The sequence below is a fragment of the Cavia porcellus genome, unplaced genomic scaffold (genome assembly GCF_034190915.1).
Source record: "Cavia porcellus strain 051 isolate PalLab524CR breed Dunkin Hartley unplaced genomic scaffold, mCavPor4.1 scaffold_5, whole genome shotgun sequence".
Classification (NCBI taxonomy): domain Eukaryota; kingdom Metazoa; phylum Chordata; class Mammalia; order Rodentia; family Caviidae; genus Cavia; species Cavia porcellus.
This window is the reverse complement of record NW_026947488.1, coordinates 56260717-56282293: the sequence shown is the minus strand read 5'-3', so window position 1 is coordinate 56282293 and position 21577 is coordinate 56260717. Positions and strand designations below refer to the sequence as shown.

The following is a 21577-nucleotide window of genomic DNA, read 5'->3' as shown; positions in this document are numbered from 1 at the left end:
TCAAAAACATACTAATTTTAAACTAAAATACTTTCATCATGTGACCCCAAAACTGATGAGATACAGCAATAGTAGTACTAACAAGGTCATTCACAGTAATAAATCTCAATTAAACAACCTAACTTTGTACTTGTAGAAACCAGTCCAAACTTGGGAGAAAAAAACAAAGATTAGAGCAGAAATAAACAGGAAAAAAATTTTTCAATAAAATTCATTTCATTTTCATTTCATTTTTCAATAAAATTCATTTTCAAATAAACTGAATTTTCAAATTCAGTTTCAAATAAAACTTAAAAATTGGATTTTTGAAAAGATAAGCAAAATTGACAAGCTCTTCATTAGACTAAGAAGAGACACAGAGTCAGAAATGGAAAAAGAAATATTACAACTGCTGCCACAAAAATACAACAGCTCTTAAGAGACTGCAAAGAACTGGATAACCCAGAAGAAATGGATAAATTCCTAGAAACACACAGCTTACCAACACTGACGCATGAAAATGAAGAATCTGAACAGATCTATAACAAGTAGGAGTAAATCAGTCATTCCAAAGCCTCCTGGAAACCACGCCTCCAATCCCAGCCCTTGGGAGTCTGAGGCAGGAAGAACATCTCAAGGCCAGCCTGGGCTACACAATAAGGCCCTGTCTCAAAAAACAGAACAAGCAAGGAGGAAATACAGATGTGTAATAATTACCTTTAAAAAGTTCGGCCAGACCCGGGGGTGTCGCTCAGTGCCAGGGCACTGGGAATGGAGATGCCTCTCTATGAAAGAAAACACAAGACCACATGGCTTCACTATAAGATTCTAGCAAAGGTTCAAAAATTAACACTGCTCCTTTTTAAATTCTCAAAACATTGAAAAGGAGGGAACAGTTCCAAATCCATTTTATGAGGCCATCATTACCCAACTACCCAAGTCAGACAGAAACACAAAAAAACTACAGACCAGTACCCATGATGAAAACAGAGGCAAAAATCCTGAACAAAACACTAGCACACCAAACCCAACAGTGTATTAAAAGGATCCTACCCCATGACCAACTGGGATTCATCCTTGTGACATATGGATGGTTCAACATATAAAAAAGGCATCAATTAAACCAAGTATGGTAGCATATGTATGTAATCTCAGCACTCCTAGAGGCTTACGCAAAAAGATTCTAAATTAAGCCAGCCTGAGCAATTCAGCAAGTTAGTGAGACCTTGTCTCAAAAAATAAAAAGGACTAGGACTACAGCTCACTGAGAATGCTCTGGACTTGATCCCCAGTACACCAGGAAAAAAAGAGTTCCCATTAATATACCACACTAATGAAGGATAAAACCATGTGATCCTCTCAACAGATGCAGAAAAAGCATTTAACAAAATTCTACAGCATTTCATTACATAAATTCCTAACAAACAAAGAACAGAAGGAAAGCACCTCACCATAATAAAGGTCATACATGAAAAGCCCACAGCTAACATTATATTTAGTGCTGAAAAAAAGAAAGGTTTTCTTGTAAGACCAGGAACCAGGCAAGCACTTACCACCTCTATTCAATATGTTCTGGAAGTCCTAGTCAGAACAGTGAAACAAGGAAAAGTAAAAGCAGTCAGATCAGAAAGGAAGTAGTAAAACTGTTTACAGAAGCATGACTTTGTATGTACAGAAAATTCTAAACTCTGCTTAGGAAAAAACTCTCTAAAACTTAGAACCAATAACTCAGTAAAAAGACAGGATACAAATATCAACACACAAGAATCAGTAATGTTTCTACACACTAGTGAACTACCCAAAAAGACAATTAGGTAAACAACATCATTTACAAGAGCACCAATGAGCAAACGAGCTAAGAATAAACTTAACTAAGGAAGGTAAAAGGCTTGTACACACAAACTACAAAACACTATAAGAATTTAAAAACACAAACATATGGAAAGATACGCCATGTAAATCAGAAGACTCGATATTGTTAAAACATTCATGTTACCCAAAATTATCTACAGTCTGATTCTAAGACTGGTCAAATAGAAGGGAAGACCTTGCCACCAACCTCGTAGCCACTTTTGTCTTTTCACCACCCCGCTCTCTGCTGAGTCTACTTCTTTTCCACCCTCAGTAAATGTAAGTCCTCCGTTTACTGTACATCTTGTCCAGCTCTTTGTTCAGGACACTAAGAACCTGGAAGGAATTTCTTTGGGACCCCAACAAACTGGTAACAAACCAGTTTCAAAAGACAAACACTTGATTCCACTTGTGTGAAGTATCTAAAACAGTCAAATTCTTAGGAATCAAAGAGTGGAATAGTCTTTACAAGAGGCTGCAGAGAGATGGAAATGGGGAGTTCCTAACCAAAGGGCATAAAGTATCAGTCAAGCAAGATGAATAAACTCTGCATATCTGCTGCATAACTTCGTACTTGCAATCAACAATAATGTGCACTTAAAAACTCACCAATGGAGTCGATTTCATTACATGTTCTTACCACAGTCCAACAAAACATTTTTGAATTTTCACCTGATTCCGAGTTTTTGCTGTTTTTAATATCTTAGTACAATAAAAGGAGCATTACATTTGAATTTCCAGTACCCAAAAAGCAAGATTCAGAAACAGATTCTAACGTTCATTCCCAACCACTGTCTGTTGAATATAATTGTAAACTATCTGCAGCCCAATTAACACTAAAGTCTTCCTTACATAAAAGGAACAAACCAAAGAGTCACATCATAAATATGCTGTTTGGAAAAAACGCCCTTTACTCGGCAGTTAACTTTATTCTTCACAGAATCCCCTTTACAGTTTCTGCTATCCAATGGTCTGTAGCTACTTCAAGGACACAATCAGGAAAATGAATTCAGTCAATACACAGCAACAAAAGCCATGGTGAGAAAAGTCAATTCCTAACATGAATAAAAAAAGGCAAGCAAGAAATACCACTTCAGAGCTCTTACAGACAATAAAAGCATGAGAACGGAGGAGTCTGGTTACAAACATCAGAAACTCAAGAACCAGACAGACAGTCCCCCACTTCATTAACCAAGCAACCTGAATGAGTCCGCGGTGGGACTAGCTGTTCCCCTCTCAAGACAAAAGGTGCTGCCACTGCATCTACAATACACAATGCTTTTCAAAGGCAAATAAAAAAAAAAAATAGTAAGACACTTAAGCTCTGATTTAACGCCAATATAAATAATCCTATTCTTTTTTTTTTCTTTTTTTTTAATTGGTACCGGGGATCGAACTTACCACCACCTGCTTGCAAGGCAGGTGCTTATGCCCCTGAGCTAAATCCCCAGCCCCATTAATCCTATTCTAAGCCCATTTTTCACATAGATCATTTTCCACACCTGATTTTTAATAGTCACATTTCCTAAGTATCACTGAAAGAAATATTACCTAATAGGAAACCTTAAGAATTGTGTTTGCTATACTTAAGTATTTTACTATTTGTCACTAATAAGTTTGCTTTACACAACCCAATGTAATTTGCAGGGTAAAGCAGAGCCTTAAAAGAACTTTTCCTGTAGAAACAAGAGGATTTGCCAAACTTTCTCATCCTCAGGCACAGCTACCACTCACTCAGTCAAGGTAATATATAGACGCTGGCCCCAGAAGATCAGGGTTCTGACGGAACAAGCTTAGACACATCCATTTTGTCTTCCCCGCACTGGTCCTCAGTATAGAAAACCCTTACACATCTGTACATGGGGGCACCATGATTTGGGTGATTAGGCCTTTTACCTCCTTGGAGCTAGCTTGAAATAAAGTCTTTTTCCTTTTCAACAAAGTAACTGGCCTCCTCTGATTTGCTGAGCAGTGAGCCAATGAAACTAAGTGGCCTGTAGCACCAACGCTGTACTTCATATAAGAGAACAGCTAATCCCCTATCATTAGTAACTTATTTAATCACCACTGGATTTGGACTAACTGAGAGTGCCTTAGAGATGGCTGGCTGAAATACTAACTGAAGTCCTCCCTCTGTAGGTGGCTTCATGGGAGTTATATACCACCTAACTCCTCTGCCTGAATGTGCAGCTGCCCACCCTGTACCTAACAGAGACCATCAGAGGGTCAGTGAACAAACTAGATCCCAGGCCCTCAACCTGTTACGCACGAAAGGATGATTTGTGTTTTATTCTTAAGCAGACATGGATTTAAAAGCAGTTTTTGCTATAAAACATCATTTTTCACTTAGATGCCCTATTAATAGGTAACTTCAATGTGAAACAAAGCCTCACCTATATTTCATAAAATTTTGAGCCAAATTCTTCTCAGCTCTGCATATAGGCATGTCAGTCAGCTAGGGATTATCTGTCTAAAAGTTGGCAAAACAAAGTTTATTAGCCTTAAAATTTCCTATCCAGTCTCATCATCAAACGTCAAGACTGGGCACATGAGGATAAAATATTTAGAGTGACATTCAGTTCTATCACAAGTCTCCACTTATCACTTTGCATTCTCATTGCCTTCTTTTCTGCCTATGCACAAGTTTTTGGTGATGAACCAGTAACTCATTAGGGGAGATACTATGAAATGTTATCTTCTACACTGAACCTTAAATTCTAGAGCACTGGGCCCAAACTCAGACATAACAGGGTTTGCAGTAGGTCAATATTTAAATATTCCTCGCTTGATAAATTAAAACCTAGGACAATAAGGATTAGGTATGTAACTCAGGGGCAGAGAACTGGCCTGGCATACACAGGTCCTGGGTTTGATCCTCAGCGCAGTAATAAATACTAACTCCAAACACCATATCAGCACACTCACCACTATTAAAAGATAAATTATATTTTTCTCCCATGCTTACAATACTTAGCAATGAAACAGAACATTCTTAATGTTATTAAACATTTGTATTCAAATGTGAATTTCAATTCATTTGAATAAAGCAATACAAACCTCACAAAAAATGCATTGACCTATGGATACCAAGCAGAACTATATACAAAAATCTCAAACTGAGAGTAGAAACAAATCTCTTATTCTAAAATAGAATAATTTTCATTGTAAGTAATTTTTAATGACTTACAAAAAAATCTGTTTATTGTTGAACAAAAAGGAAATAAAGCTCAGTGGTATAAGCATCTGCCTGGCAAGCACAAGGTCCTGAGTTCAGTTCCCAGTACAAAAAAAGGAAAAAGAAAAAAATGTCAAATCAAGAGTTTAATGAACTCCCCAAGTCTACCAACCAGAAGTAAGTACTGGTAACTATTTCTATGCATACTGCCAACCACTTTCTATGCAGGTATGCATATGGTAACTACAACTTGCCTTATTCATTCAACACACCCTAACTGCTTAAATGTCATCACACAAAAAATGATCTGCCTCATTCTTTTTAATGCCTCATAGGTCACTTCATTATATACAGTATCTTAACTTTACTTAGTTCTCTCAAAGAGAAGACATTTTTGTTAGTTTCTCTTACAATCTGGATCTGAAATGCTCCCCTGTTGCACTACTGAGGGGCAATACAACTTTTAGGAGGTAGGGACTCACAGAAAGAAATCTGGTCACTGGGTGGAGGTACCCCTGAAAGGGATATTGGGATCCTCAAAGCCATGCAGCAGACATCTTCATTCCACCAGGTGCTTCCAACAATACTGTCTTGCCACAGGCCCAAAGCAAGGTTCTATCTTGCCATGGGACCATGTGCTAAACCCTCGGAAACTGTACGGTTTACAACTAAACATGCTGTACCTGTTAGAGACAAGTGCCCAGACTGCAACCCAAAACCCACTTATTTATTGCAAAGTGCCAATCCTGCAATCAAGCCTGAATACTGAGGTTTTAATTCAGAAAAAACAAATGCCTTAAAACCTTTTGGCTAAAAAAAAAAAAAAAAAAAAAAACAAAAAAACGTGTGGAATAGGTTCATCACCATCACCCTAAAGCTTCATGTGCTCACGAGGGGCTTTGGGGAAGTGATAGGACCATAAAGGAATGATCCTCATCAAAGGATGCATCCACTGATGAGCCTATAGCTAAATGTGATACTGGGAGGTGAAGTCTGGACCAAGCCATGAGCTGTTTCTCCTCTGTAATGCCCTTCTACTATACCACCCTGCCTTGGAGCCAGTCAACTATGGAGTGAAACCTCTACAAACTGTGAGTCAAAATAAACCTTTCCTCCTTTAACTTGTGGGTATTAGGGATTTTGTTCCAGCAACATAAAGAAACCAAAATATAAATCACAAATCAAAATAAATCTTTTAAAAATTCTTTATCTGAGGTACTTTGTCACTGTGATGCAAAGCTGACAAAATTCCCATCTTTTGCTACTATAAATTTTGCGACATTCATAGTACCAAATACCTCCTGTGTATTTGTACAACTACAGCTTACATCCCTGGAAGGGAAACTGTTGGATATGTGTATTTTTTACCCTGACAGCTACTGTTAAATTGATCACCAAAGAGATAGTGTTAAATGAACTTCCAACAATCAGGAGTTTCCACTTTCCCTGTAATCTAACCAAGGCTAAGCAACACCACACTCGCTAATCTTCACCATTCTAATGACTGAAAAATTTTATTCTGTTTTAATATGAATTTCTTCATTACTGGGGTTGAACTTTTTTTGTGTGTGTATCTTTTGGCTTTCTACAATCCTTTTCTGTTAAATGTTTCATGTGCTCTTCTTTTCCCTACTAACTACTGGCTATTTCTTACAGACTTAGAAAATCTTATCTAGGAAATTAGTCCTTTGTTTCAAGTATTTTTCTAACTGGTTTGCAACTGACTGCTTTTGCTATCTTTACCACTATGATATTTTGCTTTATGACGGGGTCCTAATATGTAGCTCTAGCTGGCCTTGAACCTACAAACTTCCTGGGATTAGCAGTGTGTGTCAACTCATTCAGCTACTACGATGGTTTTGAGATTTTCTTCTCATGCTTATATTTTTAAAGTCTTCATTATTGCAACTTCACATTTTTTCCTCTAAACAGTTACCGTGTTTATATCATTTATTAAAATACCTATTTTTTTCTCCCACAAGTTATTCTTTGTGGAGACAAGCAAAGAAAAGAGGAATATAGTAAGTCTAACTTAAACTTTTACAGCCATTTTATAAGTTACCTACAGTAAGGTGGTACATATTCAGAAATTCCACATATTGTACTCTTGTAAGAATACTGTAACCTCGAAGTAAAGGATAATTCAGTGGTGCACAAGCAGATTTTAAAATTCACATGAAAATGCACAGGACCCAGAAGAGATAAAATAATAATGAAAAAAGGAGGGATGGGAACAAACTACAGGTCTCACTGATTTCAAAACTTACTACAGAACAAGCATGTAATACTGGTATCAGCATAAACATATATTGCAATCAAACAGAACTGAGTGTCTAGAAATAAAACTGTAATTTAGAGCAAATCCAAGGGTACCAGGTAATTCAGTAGAGAGAATAGTCTTCTCAACAACTGGTACTGGAATAACTTGGATAGTTCTTGCAAAAGAATAAAGCTGGTTCCTTACTTACTACCATATACAACAATTAATTGGAAATATACCATGTGAGAACAAAACTACAAAATTGTCTGAGTAAAGTATATCCTTATCTTTCTTCAGCAATGGTTTCCTACATACAACATGAAAAGTACACAAAACAAATGAAAGATAAAATTAATTTATCACAATTTTTAAGGTTTGTCAAGCAAAATTAAAAAGACAACCACTGGATAGGGGAATTTTTAGAAATTCTTTGTCTGGTAAGTGCATATAAACAGTAATGCAAAGAATACTCTCATACAAGCTTCTTTGTATTGTAGTGCAAGGGGAACTGTAATGTATATTTCTATCCAGTATCTGAGATAGAATATAGACAAAGATTTTTTTAACTCAAAAATAAAAAAGCAAAAGAAAATAGCAAATAGCCAAAATTAAACAACAAAGATATTTAGAGACATTTCTCCAAAGACAATATACAAATGACTAAAAGCACAAGACAAAACGTTTGCTAGCATTAGTCATTAGAGAAATGCAAATCAAACTAGAACATAAAACCACTTCATACCCCTAGATGGCAACTTTTTAAACAAAATAAACTGTAGAGTGTCAGAGAGGACAGGGAAAAATTAATTTAGTATCTACATTGCCAGTGAGAATGATGCAACTGCTATGGCAGTTCCTCAACAAGTAAAACACAGGAGTATCAGGAGTAAGCACCTTCCATGCACCAAGTACATACGCACGAAAATATGTTCACACAACAACCCGTGAATGTTCACTGCAGTACTATTTACAACTGCCCCAAAGCAGAAACCGCCCAACACAGCATCAACTGACGAACAGATCAACAAAACACGGCATATCCATACAACAGATTACTCAACCATAAAAAAGAAAGTATAGTACTAATACAAGCTTCAACAGATAAATATTATACTAAAGTTAAAGAAGGAGCGCACAACAGGTTACATACTGTATGATTCTGTTTATATGAAATGTCCAGCATAATAAACTTCAGAGACTGAAAACAGATTAGTGGTTGCCAGGGCCTGGGTAGAAAAAAGAATGGGAAGTGAATGCTAATGGGTAAAGGGTTTCTTTTTGGAGTGAAAGGACATGAAAATGCTGTGAAATTAGATTAATGCACAATGATGTGAATGTACCAAAACCCATTGAACTGCACACTTTAAAATGGTGAATTTTATGGTATATAAATTAGAGACCAAAGAAAAGAAAGAAAAAGGACAGACTGCAAAATAAATGACTTACACAGCAACACAAGAATAAACATTCAGCCTATAGCTGATACTTGGTCTAAAACAATCATCCAAGATGAAAGTTCGGTTGGTGCACTGACTTCAGGCACTGACAGTTATGGGACTATGATCGTTAAAAATTCCCATGTGTAGAAGATGCAGAACTGAGTGCTGTAACTAAGGAACCAGACAAGCAAGCCCAAGAGAATGACTGCCAAAGCACAGATCTTTTCTTTCTAACTAGTATTAGGCAACGTAATTACAGCCCTACAGAATTTTAAGCAAATCCACCACTGTTTTTAAGAAAACCTCTCCACTATAGAGAGTTGGAAGAAAGATATAGTCACCATGTACTTAAGAAACAATTAAAATCCAACAAGATGTAGGGGAGGAATCTAAAGTACAATACAAATGGTAACAAGTAAATCTAATTTTTATTACAAATGAATAATACATAGAAGTAGGTAGGAAAGAACTTAGATAACTTTGGAAAACACAATGTGCCTTTGTACTAAAAAGCAAAAGTCAAATGGTATTCTAGTTTCAAAATGTGTTTCTCATAGGGAAATGGGTTAGCGATTCTGAAACTACTATTATGCATGTATACTGGGATTATTAAACAAGCAGGTCAATACCAATCTGAATGAGACCTTTGGAGAAGGAAGTAACAAGGACAGAGAAAAAGCTTAATAGGGAAAAGTCTAGAATAATTTCTGTGTCAGGAGACTGAAGATGGCAACAGTGATATATGCTCACAGGACAGACACATAAACAGACAGACAGATAGATAGAAACACGATCTACACATTGGCCTTGGCCAGGCCTCAATGAACTTATTCCCCCAACTGCCATCATCAGTGGCATCTCCACTCACACACACATGCTGGCCTGACATCCTGTATCTGGTCCCTGCTCAAGTCCTGTTGGCTTTTCCTAAAAGTAAAATGGGTCTCTCCATTACCCCTACTCTCCATTCCCATCACTCTGATACAGATCCATACTCATTTCCCCTCACCTTTCTTCCAACAGATGAAATTAGAAGGAACTCATTTCTCTTGATCTCTCATCTGAATTAAGGATATACATCAAGATATCATAATTGAACCATTAACTTCCTGGGTGCAGGGCTGGAAGAACTAGAGTAGTCAACAAACACACCTTTTTCTGGGGCTAGAAAAGTAACTGGAATTTCGCATCTGGTAAGACACTCCTTTCACAAGCCAGATGCCAACTCTCAGTAAACTGCAGGCCTCACAAGCATGAATATGAGGACCTAAGACAGATTAGACTGCATTTCATTGCAAAACAATGTGCATGCTATTTCTTGCACATGTGCCATGGACAGTTTTTGCCTGCTACAAGGAAATGGGGAAATGACACTCAACAAAGCAAGTCAAGTACAACTCCAAGGAAATCATGAACCAAACAGTAACTCTGTTATTGCCCACACAAAAACCCAGATGACAGCAGGTAAAGCAAACATTCTGCCAAGGAAATACTAAAGAGATAACCAAACAAAATCTAGTAGAATAACAGTTCAGAAGGAGATTAATACAGCTCATATATCACAAAATGCATCAATTAAATCACAGCATCAAAAGGCCAATTTATTTGTACAGCAAATCACTGGCTATGATTTAAGATGAGAGGAAATCCAGAATCCATTTCAAAGTTGATCCCGCCCTTAGGCAGAGAATGGTATTTTATTCTACTAATGTTCCTTAGGAAACACTTTATGCTTTTCAACATTTAGAAACCATAAAATAAAGACAATGTGAGAAATCCAATTTATAAAATTCACAACTGAATCAAAACTTACACATCACATCTTTAAAATACCATGTTCAAAAAAAGTGTTCAACAAAGGCGACATCCTAAATACTCCAATAATGTCTGAGCTTTCCTATAAGGAGCTGAACAAAAAATAACACTACAGAATAGCAAATATTTTCAGTATCTACACTACTGTTATTCTAATTTTATCAGCTTTCTTTAAATAAGTAACAAGTAAAAATAATTTCTACAAGGCTGCTTCAATTATCTAAGAGATTCTCAAGAAAGTCATGTCAAATTGCTACACTTCCTTCTGAATGGTAGGGAGAGGCACACAAATTTAGGTTAACACGAAATAATCAAATGGCCTTCCTTAAGCAAGCAATTATGACTAACAAATATATTAAGCAATTCTAATTCATGCATTCTCTAACACCTGCAGCTGAAAAAAAGCAGAAGCTAAAATTAAATTAGACCAGCTAGCCATTTGAAGACAATGCTTCTAACCTGTCCTACTTTCTATAACCTGCATCACAAGTTTTGCCTAAGCTAACCTAATTCAACACAATCGAGTAATTTCCTTGTAAATTCTAAGATTTAAACCTTTTTTAATATGACTTACAGGCTCAAAACAGAAAATATATTAACAAATGCATATAAACAATGGCCATAAAAATTCAAGAGAAAAATGTATCAATTTAGCCTTTGAGCAATCTTTTCCCATATGAAATCATGGCATGAACCTAAGGGTTCATGCAACCATTTTTCACCTTATACTAGTCCACATGGAAAGCACAAAGCTAATTTGTGACATCTGACGCCTGAAAACATTTCAAAAAGAGTACGTCCTTTAATAAACCATATGTAGCTATACTTCTTCAACTAATCCTTACAATACCTTTAAATAATACATGTAAACTGGGCATAGACTATAATGCTAGCATTCTGGGAGACAGAGGCAGAACAATCTCAAATGTGAGTTCCTCCTAGGCAAAAGGGCTGAGGAAGAAGCTCAGTACAAAGGCCCTAGGTTTAATCCCTACTACAAGAAGAAGGTGAAGAAGAGGAAATAATTTAGTGCATGTAACAAGAATGTAACTTAAAAACTGCCCCAGCTAACTTCACCATCAAGCTAGTATTACTTTCATTTTAAAAATAAAACCTAACCTTGCATCATGGTTAACCAAGAACTGAAAAAGAGAATCAACCTTAGGCACCAGGGGTGTGTTCCCTAGGAAACTATTTTATTCATAATACTTCAGTTAATAAAGCTGAATTCTGCTCACAATAAATGAATGATAAAAATATTAAGACCATATTTAGGATTCAAATGTCAGAAAGTTACTGCTTACAAATAACTTCTGAAACACAATTCCTCTGGTTAAAATCACTTGTTTATAAAATACTGCCAAATATACAACCTCTTTTACTTTTAAGTACTCTTCCAGAGTACTGATTAATAGCATTTTATTGATAAAACTAAAAATAAATATTTTCCAAACTTAAAAGATAAAATATTTTTACAATCTGTTTCTCCAGTTTAAAAAATACGAGATGGTTTCTTTTCCTTTTTCTATCCTTGTATTTCCTCCAACTATTCTAACACATTCTTTTCTTGAGACATATTTACACAATTAATTTGAAACAAACTATTTTAAGAAGTATACAAAAACATACTTTCATTTTCAAATGGCAATCAAGAGATGGGGTAGGAATTATTTTCTGTTCTTATCAGCTCTGCCTATACTCTGTGTATGTGCTGCTAAATCTAGCACTCTGCGTGTACTCTTAAAATTAAGCACATCCTGAAATTCTTAACATTATACTTCTACTAGTCAAAAACACATTAATGCGATGTGTATAAATGTGTATCATTTCATGTGTATAAAACTCACATTATGCTTTCTATGGGAAAGGCCACATTTGTTCCACAGAAGGAATCCATTACAACACAAAAATTATGTGCAAAATTCTCTAGTAAATATTTTCTAGAAAACCATCCCTTAAAACATGCTGATGATCTTTAAAAATCAGAAAAAGAGGTATTTAAATGTGCATCTCAGATCACTAAGTGGTAACTATTCAAACTTAAAATCCCAGTAAGAGGAGGAACATGAGCTCAGCCTGGACTATATGGTCAGATACTGTTTTAGAAAAGAGGAGAAGGGATGTCAAAGGATCTTGATAAAATCCAAACTCATAAATGGATAACTGGGCCCAATCCATTAACTGAACACTTCAAATGTTACCAGTGAGTGGCAGGAAGCATTCATGAAGCATCTTGGAGTCTACAGCTTAAAAAGTCTTAATGGGTCCTAGAAGAAAAGTCCAGAAGAGTCTAAACCAGTGTCAAGGAAAGACCATTGTTGAAGGGAAAAACAGGGATGAAGCCATCTCTTCTTACAATGTGACCACTGCAAATATATCACACTACCTGGGAAGCTTCATGCAGACACTCTAGGGTGCCACTGTCAATTCCACACTGTTCATCCCTGCTGTTGTAACTTATATGGGTACCTAGTGAAGGACTGTATTTCTGGAAAACAGTGTAACTCAGCCACTTGTAAAAGCTGTGTGTCAACCACTACTCTGGCCACTTAGCACATAAGGCTTCATTTATTATTCACACCAACCCTGTAAGAGGGCATTATCCCATGTACAGATGACTAAACTCAGAAGCTAATAAAGCTTGGACACGTAATTTGCCAGATTTTTTAGAGACAAGAAAATTATCTCTTTCTACTCTGGCTCCTGGCTGCTTGGTAGAACCCTTCCTTTTCCTGTATGCTTAACATACTAACACTATAGAAAATTCCTCACCTAACTCCACCCATCACTTAACTAAACAATTACCACTTCCTCCAGAGTATTTTGGCCACTGCTGTCCTCCATCCCTATGTACAACAGACACAACACTTATGCCAGGTGACATATTAGAATGGATTCACAGTAAGGTAGGCTATTTATAGTTAATACTTAATGTTTTAAGGCTTACACCTACCTCATAACGCAGGTTCTATCATTACCCTTCTTTTTATAAAAAAGAAACTGAAGCATACCAAGCTTTAAAAATTTGTACAAGACCAAATAATATTAAGTGGAGATCCATCATTCAAATCAGACTTTCTGGCCCCATAACTCATGCTCTTAAACTGTATCCTGTCTCTTTCTCAAGAGAATTTATACAGGGTTTCTCATTTGATTCTTTTGACTTTGTGAGCTAAACATTATAAATCCCAATTTACAGATGAGGAAATGGAAGCTCAAAAAAGAGAAATAATTTACTGCAAATAGTTAAGCATTTAAGTAGTAAGAACAAGATTTGAGTACATCTTTGTTTCACACTTCCAAGTGTTAACACTGTATCAAAGGAGGGTAGAAACTATAAAAGGCAAGAAATATCAACCTATGTATATAAGATGGCCAATCACTTTTGAAAATTTCCAGGTTATACATGAGTTCTTTTTAGAAGACATTTTTATGTCTAAACATGAAGGAAAAGATGTCATGATAGTGAAAAAGTAAAAAAAATATTCTAATGATTGTTAAAAATAGTGGGCAGAAAGCTCCACAAATTTTTAAAACTTGTATAATATTTTATTGTGACGCCACATAACTCATTTTTGGCCATAAAATATAGACATAGGCACTACACTATCTCACATCTACCCTCTCCCACTTCAACAGAGAGGCAGCTTTATAACTCATGCTCTTCTTCCAAAAACATCAAGAAAGAAAATCAAGCTGGGTCTAGTGGAATCACAGTACTTTACCAGGACTGTAACTCCAGTTTTTGGGAAGTTGAGGCAGGTGGATTCTGAATTCGAGGCCAGCTTGGAGCACACAGAAAATTCAAGTGAGCCTATAGTATAGCAAGATTCTGTGGGGGGGAGGAGGGGGCGGATTTTTTTTTAAATATTTAAAAAAGAGAAAGAAAAAAATAAACAGCTAAGAATCTACCTACCTTAGTCTATTCTCTTTAAAATCAGGTAATATTTTGGAAATGAAATTCAAAAATGTAATTGTTTCAGATGTTACTGATTTTTCTACCAAAAAACAGGTACTTGAATGCATTTAATATTGTCTCATGCAAAATAGATTTCCCTTGTTTAAATCTATAAACTAAAAGAGGAAAAGCAATTTTTCACAGCACCAGACAAAAACGTAACTGCTTTGAAATGCTGTTTCTCAAGACCCAATTAGTCAGTATAACTCCTCTGCAGTTACACACAGTGGTATTTCAGAAAATGTCTCCCACCAATTATCTATCCAGAATAAAACTGGGCAATATAATCAGGCCTCTCATCAGATTTCCTACATATCCAGAGGTTTCGGGTAGCAAAACACATCACTGCATCTGTAAGAAACACCTATTTTGAATTTACCAGTCCTAGTTAGACAATCAAGCTTACATTCTCGACAACCAAAAAACCAATTGAAAGCACCCAGCAGTTCACTTGCAGGTCCTTTGTATCAGATACAGATTTTAAAAATCAAAAATTCAAGAGAAAAAGTACTATATTAGGCATTTTTTATAGCATCTTTCACACAGTTAAACAAGGAGAGGAGGGGAAAGGGATTGTCACACACAATGGAGAACTCAATCCAAAGAATAAGTCTGGTTGTTCACGAGAGAAAAAATAATTTAAATAAATAATTCAGAGCTATACAGCAATTATTAAAAATTATCAGTGCTATGTATAAAAAGCATTAACTATATTAAGAAGGCCAATAGAAACAACATATGAATGACAACCTAACGTGTCCAAAGTGTGCCGTGGACAAACAGGTTCCACTGTCAACCTCTTCCTACATAATGTTTTGAAATAGGGTGGAACTTGAAGGAAGATCACCTCACAAGACCTCATTAAACTCAGAGTTAATTTTGTGGACTGAAAATGTGTTTTCCTCCAACCAATAGATGTTGGAGCAAACATTAAAAAAAACATTTCTTACTAAATGAATTCAGTCACACATCAAAGCAAGACTCGATATACAAATATACAGATTAGATCCTTTCCCTTCCAGTCCCCTCTCTTCTCAGGTGATTCCTTTCCAACAGCTACTTAAACATGCACAGATGCTATCTAAAATGAAAACTTCCCTAAGCTAAAGAAAATAGGAATTTCCTAGGAAAGCACAATCCAGCTTTCACCCATACAATCCTAATCCCCGAAATACCCACTTCCCCAAAACAAAACGTTGGATATTCTTAAAAAACAAACCCTTGGTCAGACACTTCACATGCAAAAAAAAAAAAAAAAAAAAATCACGAAAATGAAAAGATGGGAAAACACAACTTAAAAGCAAACCACCACACCCTCAACTCTGCGTTGCAACCCCTCTGCCAAGGGCCTTTACCTTCATTTTCCATCGAAACTGCACCCGGGTTGATGGCTACAAAGTCTTAGTCAGCCTCGGCCACACTGGGAACAGAGAGGTTGGGAGCAGGACAAGGAAGAGAAGCCCCCGGAATCCCAGGGTGTCAACCCCGCTCCCGGCCACGAGTCCCACGGCTGCTCCCACCACCCCTAGCAGCAGCATCTGCAACAGAAACCAGGAGAAGCGGCGCTGGTGAGAGGCGGCGAGGGCGACCCACGGGCCCAGCCACCGCCTCCCGGCCGATCCCGCACCGCCCGCACCGCCCCTTCTCATACCGGCGGGGCGGCGCCCTAAAACGCCCTACCGCCGAGGCATCCCCGGACGCCTCTTTCCCTCGAAACCTGGAAGTTTCTGGAAATAAGGGCAGGAGCTAATAGCAGGGCCCTCCCCACACCCGGGGCCCCTCCGCCGGGCCGCGAGGACTCACTCGCGGGGTTCGCGGGGACGCCCCGCACGCCTCGGGCGTAAAGGAGCTCCTGGCAGCGCGGCGGCGCAAAGGCTGAAGCCAGCTCGCGCTGTGTGAGGCGGCGAGCAGGAGGGAGGGCACGCGGGGAGGGGAAGGGAGAGAAGATAAACGGCCGTCACAGTCGGCCCCGCCGGCTCCCCGCCACCGCGCTCCTCCACTCCCGCCTCCGCCTCCTGCGCTCTGCCCCTCCCCGCCACCGGCCTCCCCGGCGCGTCCAGGGCTTGCCGCGGCCCACGCTTTGTCGCTACTACTTCCGCTGCGAGAGGCGCGCGCGCAGGCGCACTCCCGCTCACGAGTGACCGGGCGGAAGTGAAGGGAAGGCCGAACCTGCGGCCGGGGAGCTTCGTGGTGTTGCGGTGGGAGTCCTTTCGCGGAAGGGTTTGCTGGGTTGGTGGCCCGACTCGTCCCTGCCTGCCGCGTGGCGGCTCTTCGCTGATCTCAAAAACAGTGCCTAAGCAGTTTTTACACAGCGACTGCGCGCGAGGTTGGGGCGCCAGCGTTCCCTCGCGCAGTCCACTCATTCCCACGGGACAGACAAGCAGAATTAAGGTCGCTATCCCAGAGGCGATGAGTGCCCTCAACTAAATTAACAGGGAAGCCCCTCGGGTCGGAGGGCCGTCATAATCTCGCTGCGACGCGCAGGCTCAAAGGGGTGAGAGCTGAGGGCGCAGTGTCCCTGCCAGGGTCTGAGCCTCGGCGAACAGCCAGTCTCGCCCCACCCTCCCGCGCGGTCACCTGCTCCGGCGAGAGCAATGGCCACAGGCGACTTCCCCAGATTCTCTCCGGATGAAGGATGTGCTTTTGTGCCCGAGAGTGATGAAAGGGCAAAGTTAAGAGTCAGCGATAAAGGACCCCTGAGGTTTTTCGTTCAGGTGTAGGGAACCAGAGCGAGGCTAGAACAGCAACTAGAAACAAATCGGCCAGCGATCAAGGCTGAAGAACTGACAGTACCATTGGCCACTAGCTATATCTTCTGCTACATGAATTTTTCACTTGGACAGGACCTTCTAGGTGCTTTTTGATGGAGTGACGTTTTAAACTTTGGTGGGCCAGACACAGTAGCCATTGAACCGAACTCTTCTCGCATCTGTGCCCGCTAGGGGGCAAAGCTACACTTAGTGAGATCCTGCTCATCCCCAGAAGGACTATGGGCGGCTCCCAATGAATCCTCTCTTCTGTGTACTAGAGGTGTTTTCCCCATCAGCACTTAGACCCACTACAGATTTGTCTCCTATCTGGTCTGTGACATATTCCAATACGCTATCTACACATTTAACATACAGTTAATGGACTCTGCTGCCTGTTTTCATGTTTGGTTCCCAGGAAACAACTAATCAAGCATCATGATCTAGACTGCATCTACTTTTACTTATTTTTAAGAAACGGTGGGCTTTCATTCAGTGAGGTCGCTTTTCAAAGCTGCGCTGTCAAGTAGATTTCTAGTCTTAAAAAGTAGCCACTTTGATTGGCATGCTTAGCGACTTGTCTGCACAGTGGCATTATCACCCAAGGCCTTGTACAGTCAATATGCCATCTCATGCAAGTGTTACCAGTTTGTAAGATAGTTCGTTACTGTATTCATTAACCATTGGTACATTTTATCTAGAGCAACTTTTCATTATTCCTATGTTACACCAAAAAAGAAACTGGATAATACTTTCCAGGAAAACTTTTACTCCTTTTTTAAACTTCATTCTTAATCCACTGTCACTCGTCTTCCAAACACCTATTCTTGGACACAGCGAAGAGCCTGAAATGATAGCTCATCATTCAGCCTTTTAGCTGACCCTGAGCTTTACCAACATGATCTCTACCAAAGGAGCCCTTGTTCAGCGCCACATCTCCTCTACCAAGCTAGCCATTGTCAGTAGAAGCAACTGTGACTTCTGTGTACATAAAAGACAGCATTTATCATATTTATAAATTTTATACATGAAAAACAGCATAAGTTAACACCATTCAAACCAGAGCAATAGAAAGTGTTTAAGGCACATGCTAAAGAAATCATCTTCTTTCTCACATCTCCTCAGACCGAGCTAACCTGCTGTGAGACTGTTGTAGCCATGTCCCCTTCTCATCTTGGGGAAACAACTGAAATGTATGTGAACTCAAGCATGGTGGCGCCTCCCTATAATTCTAGCACTTCGAAGGCTGATGCTGGCCAGCTTGGGCTACATAGTGTGTTCAAGACCAGCCTGAGCTATGTAGTAAGACTCTCTCAAAATAACAAATAAAAAGTAAAATATATGTGGATTACAAATGTAAATTTTATGTGTGCTCACGCACACATACACACACACACACACACACCTTCCTTCCCTTATAAGATTGTTGTAAGGATCTGAAAAAAGTTGTAAATTAAAACCACAATAAAATAATTATCAAAGAAGCAAGCAAAAGACTGAAATATTAACTGGCTTGAGTAAGAGTGATAGTTGTGAAGTATATTAAGTCTGACCTTTTAAAAAAAATTTTTACATAAAAATTCTCTAAAATTTTGGTTTTAAATATTTGGTTCTAAATAACCTACAAAAGCAAATACGTTGATAAAAAAGCAGTCACGGGCTGGAGATGTACTCAACAGTATAGCACTTGCCTACTATGTGCAAGACCCCAGAGCCACCAAAAAAAAAGTTATTACGTGAGCAATGAGGGTAAATTCATCATACTTTTCTTCTTGTGAGAAATATTACAAATGAAAAGACAGGAAAAATGGTCATGAAAGAATGGTATAATGTCATGCTTTTATTTAAACTAATGTGTCATTTCACAAAGGATAAGTGGTATCTTGTTTTCTATACCAAGCTTGATAACTGTCATTTTTATAAACTTGGATGGATAAAGGAATATGTGCTCCTTTAGGATTTGAAAACTAAAACTTGGAAAAGTTTATTAAAGATTTCTCCTGAATTAGTGTCTGCTTTTAAGTTGTTTTAAACACTATCTAAAGTACTAAAGGTTAATAATTAAGAAATTGCACCTCACTGCAAAAAAAGAGGTTTTTTTGAATTTTGCTTTATTTGGGTGCTGGGGACCAAACCTAGAGGCATTATGCATGCTGTACATGCACTCTGATCACTGAGGTAGACCCTCAGACCAGAAATTATCATTTGATATTTGTCAAGTTCGGTAGTTTTTAAAAGCTACAAAGACATTTTATAAACTAACTCCCACAGAAGCACTTTTCTTCTTATAGGATAAGGGATATAAATATCAGGTTTGAAGAAATATTGTCTCGCTGCAAAATATGTCATATGAAATTGGTGCTCAACAACTACCTACTAGAATTGCTATAAATCTGCTTAGTTTTATGCATTTTTTTCATCTTTTTAGAAAACAGAATTGAGACAGGGTCTCACTATGTAGCCCAGGTTGGCCTCAAACTCAAGATCCTCCTGCCTCAGCCTCCAAGTGCTGAAATTAAGACACGTGTCACCATCCACAGCTGGTCTCATGTATTAGCAGTACTAGAGTAAAAGTTGAAAGCAGTAAAAAGTTAAAGTTCTCAAATATAAGCTTTGTGTATTTGGTTGGTTTTAACAGAGCACAGATCCCCAAGTTCTCTGCAAATATTCACAATATACCATAGCCTTTTATACCCTGACTAGCTTCTTAAATGTGAATTGTTTGACCAAATTGAGCAGAATATACTAAAGAATTTAAAGTACACTTCTTATTTTTAAAGAGGCTTATACTGAGTATAACTCAGTTTCTCCACTCAGCAGGTTTGCGCCTGTCGTGTTATTGGGTATCTTTAGTGTCTACACCAGTCTTCTGAAGGGCAGAGTGGATCTGTGTGCAGTTGAGAAAAAGGAAAAGACAACAAAATAAGTGTGAGTCCCAAGGCACAATGCTATACTTCATTATTTCCATAGATTAAAAGATATACAGAATTCTAAATTATGTAATCCCTCATTTGAGATGTAAATGTACCTTGTTAAAGAGCTATCATTCTGAAGGCTGGGAATGAAGGTCAGTGGTAGAACATGCATCTAGCATGCATGAAGACCTGGGTTCAATCATAGAACCAAAAGCATCATAAGTAACCATTATGTCTGGCTTCCAGGTTTGCATAATTCATCTCTGCCCTAAAACATTTGATAGTTTTATATAAGATCTATTGAATAAATGGGTAATCTGGAAAATGGTCATTATAAATACTTGTTGAATGAATAAACATAATCCCACCTTTGACTGTGCTATTTGCTTCCTATGATCAAACTAAAAACCCAAACATCTACTTTCCTGCAAAGAAGAGTTAAGGGATTTTACAGAGTATGATAATGAGCATCCATCCCCAAAACCATAATGAGGTTATTAGGACGACTTGATCTGAACAGGGTAAATCCTAATCAATATTGTGTATAATCTAACCATGTAAAATTGTATGGTCAGATTTCAAGCCCAAGTGACCATTTGAAACTAAAAGATAATGTTGAGGGGGTTGCTCCCATGCAAGTAGAAAATTTCAGCTGAGCCTGTGCTTTTAATTTTGATGGCATGCATATTAATGCGTAACAAAACTGAAAGCATGATCATTTCCAGCACAGTCTTAGTCATTACTTTAAGGACCAAGGAATTTGCTCCTAATTCCTGGACAAAACAGCTAGGAGGCTGTTCAAAAGCAATAGGTCTTAGGATAGCCAAGGAAGTTCATTTGTCACTGGCCAGCGTCTTCCAACTTTGAAAGCTTTACTGATGTCATAAATAGCCGATACGATGAGACAGATTTCGTACATTGTTTGCAGTTATTACCATCCCGCCTCCTCCCATCGAAATGCCTTCTCAATTTCACATCAGCTACAGTTTTAATCTCTCTTCATCCCACTGCATATCAGTGTCTAAGAGAGACTCAGGAAAGGTCACGTTTCCTTCTTCAATGCAGCACATTTTGCACTTACAACTTTCTATCCCAACCACAGGTCAAATCCTTTTTTGCAAAATTGCGTCTTTGCCTGAACTTGTCCCATGCCTTCCCATTTACCCCTGCAGAAACTATCTGGCGCCACTGTGGCTTCTTATTGTGAAAGTAAATGAGAAAAAAACACAATGCTCATGGTAATAAATAAAGAGAGAGCACAGAAATAGTGCACAGTGTTATGAGGATCCTGAAATTCAGTCCTGAGAATCATGCTAACCAGACCGCCACTCTCACTGCTCTTAATATGCAAACTACGGAAGCTGTGTCACAGATATAGTGCGGAAGGCAGTGGAACTAGAAGAAGCAGTTACAATTTGGCAATATGGTTTTAGAGATA

General features: G+C 38.4%; 1 protein-coding gene across 6 annotated transcripts in view; it reads right to left on the bottom strand.

Annotated features, from left to right (window-relative positions):
* Atp2c1 (ATPase secretory pathway Ca2+ transporting 1) overlaps positions 1 to 21577 on the bottom strand; it is a 121824-nt gene that overhangs the window by 81206 nt on the left and 19041 nt on the right. Inside the window, exons 1-3 of one of the 6 annotated variants that reach the window (XM_063248981.1) lie at positions 16281 to 16528; positions 15833 to 16015; positions 697 to 764 (exon numbers count right to left, since the gene is read on the bottom strand). The exons of 3 other annotated variants lie outside the window; for them this stretch is intronic. In XM_063248981.1, the coding sequence (XP_063105051.1) occupies positions 697 to 764; positions 15833 to 15845 (81 nt within the window). In that variant the 5' untranslated portion in view covers positions 15846 to 16015; positions 16281 to 16528. Of the gene's footprint in view, positions 1 to 696; positions 765 to 15832; positions 16016 to 16128; positions 16239 to 16280; positions 16529 to 21577 lie in introns of those variants that run through there. 2 more of the 6 variants (XM_063248982.1, XM_063248983.1) reach the window with 2 other exon arrangements.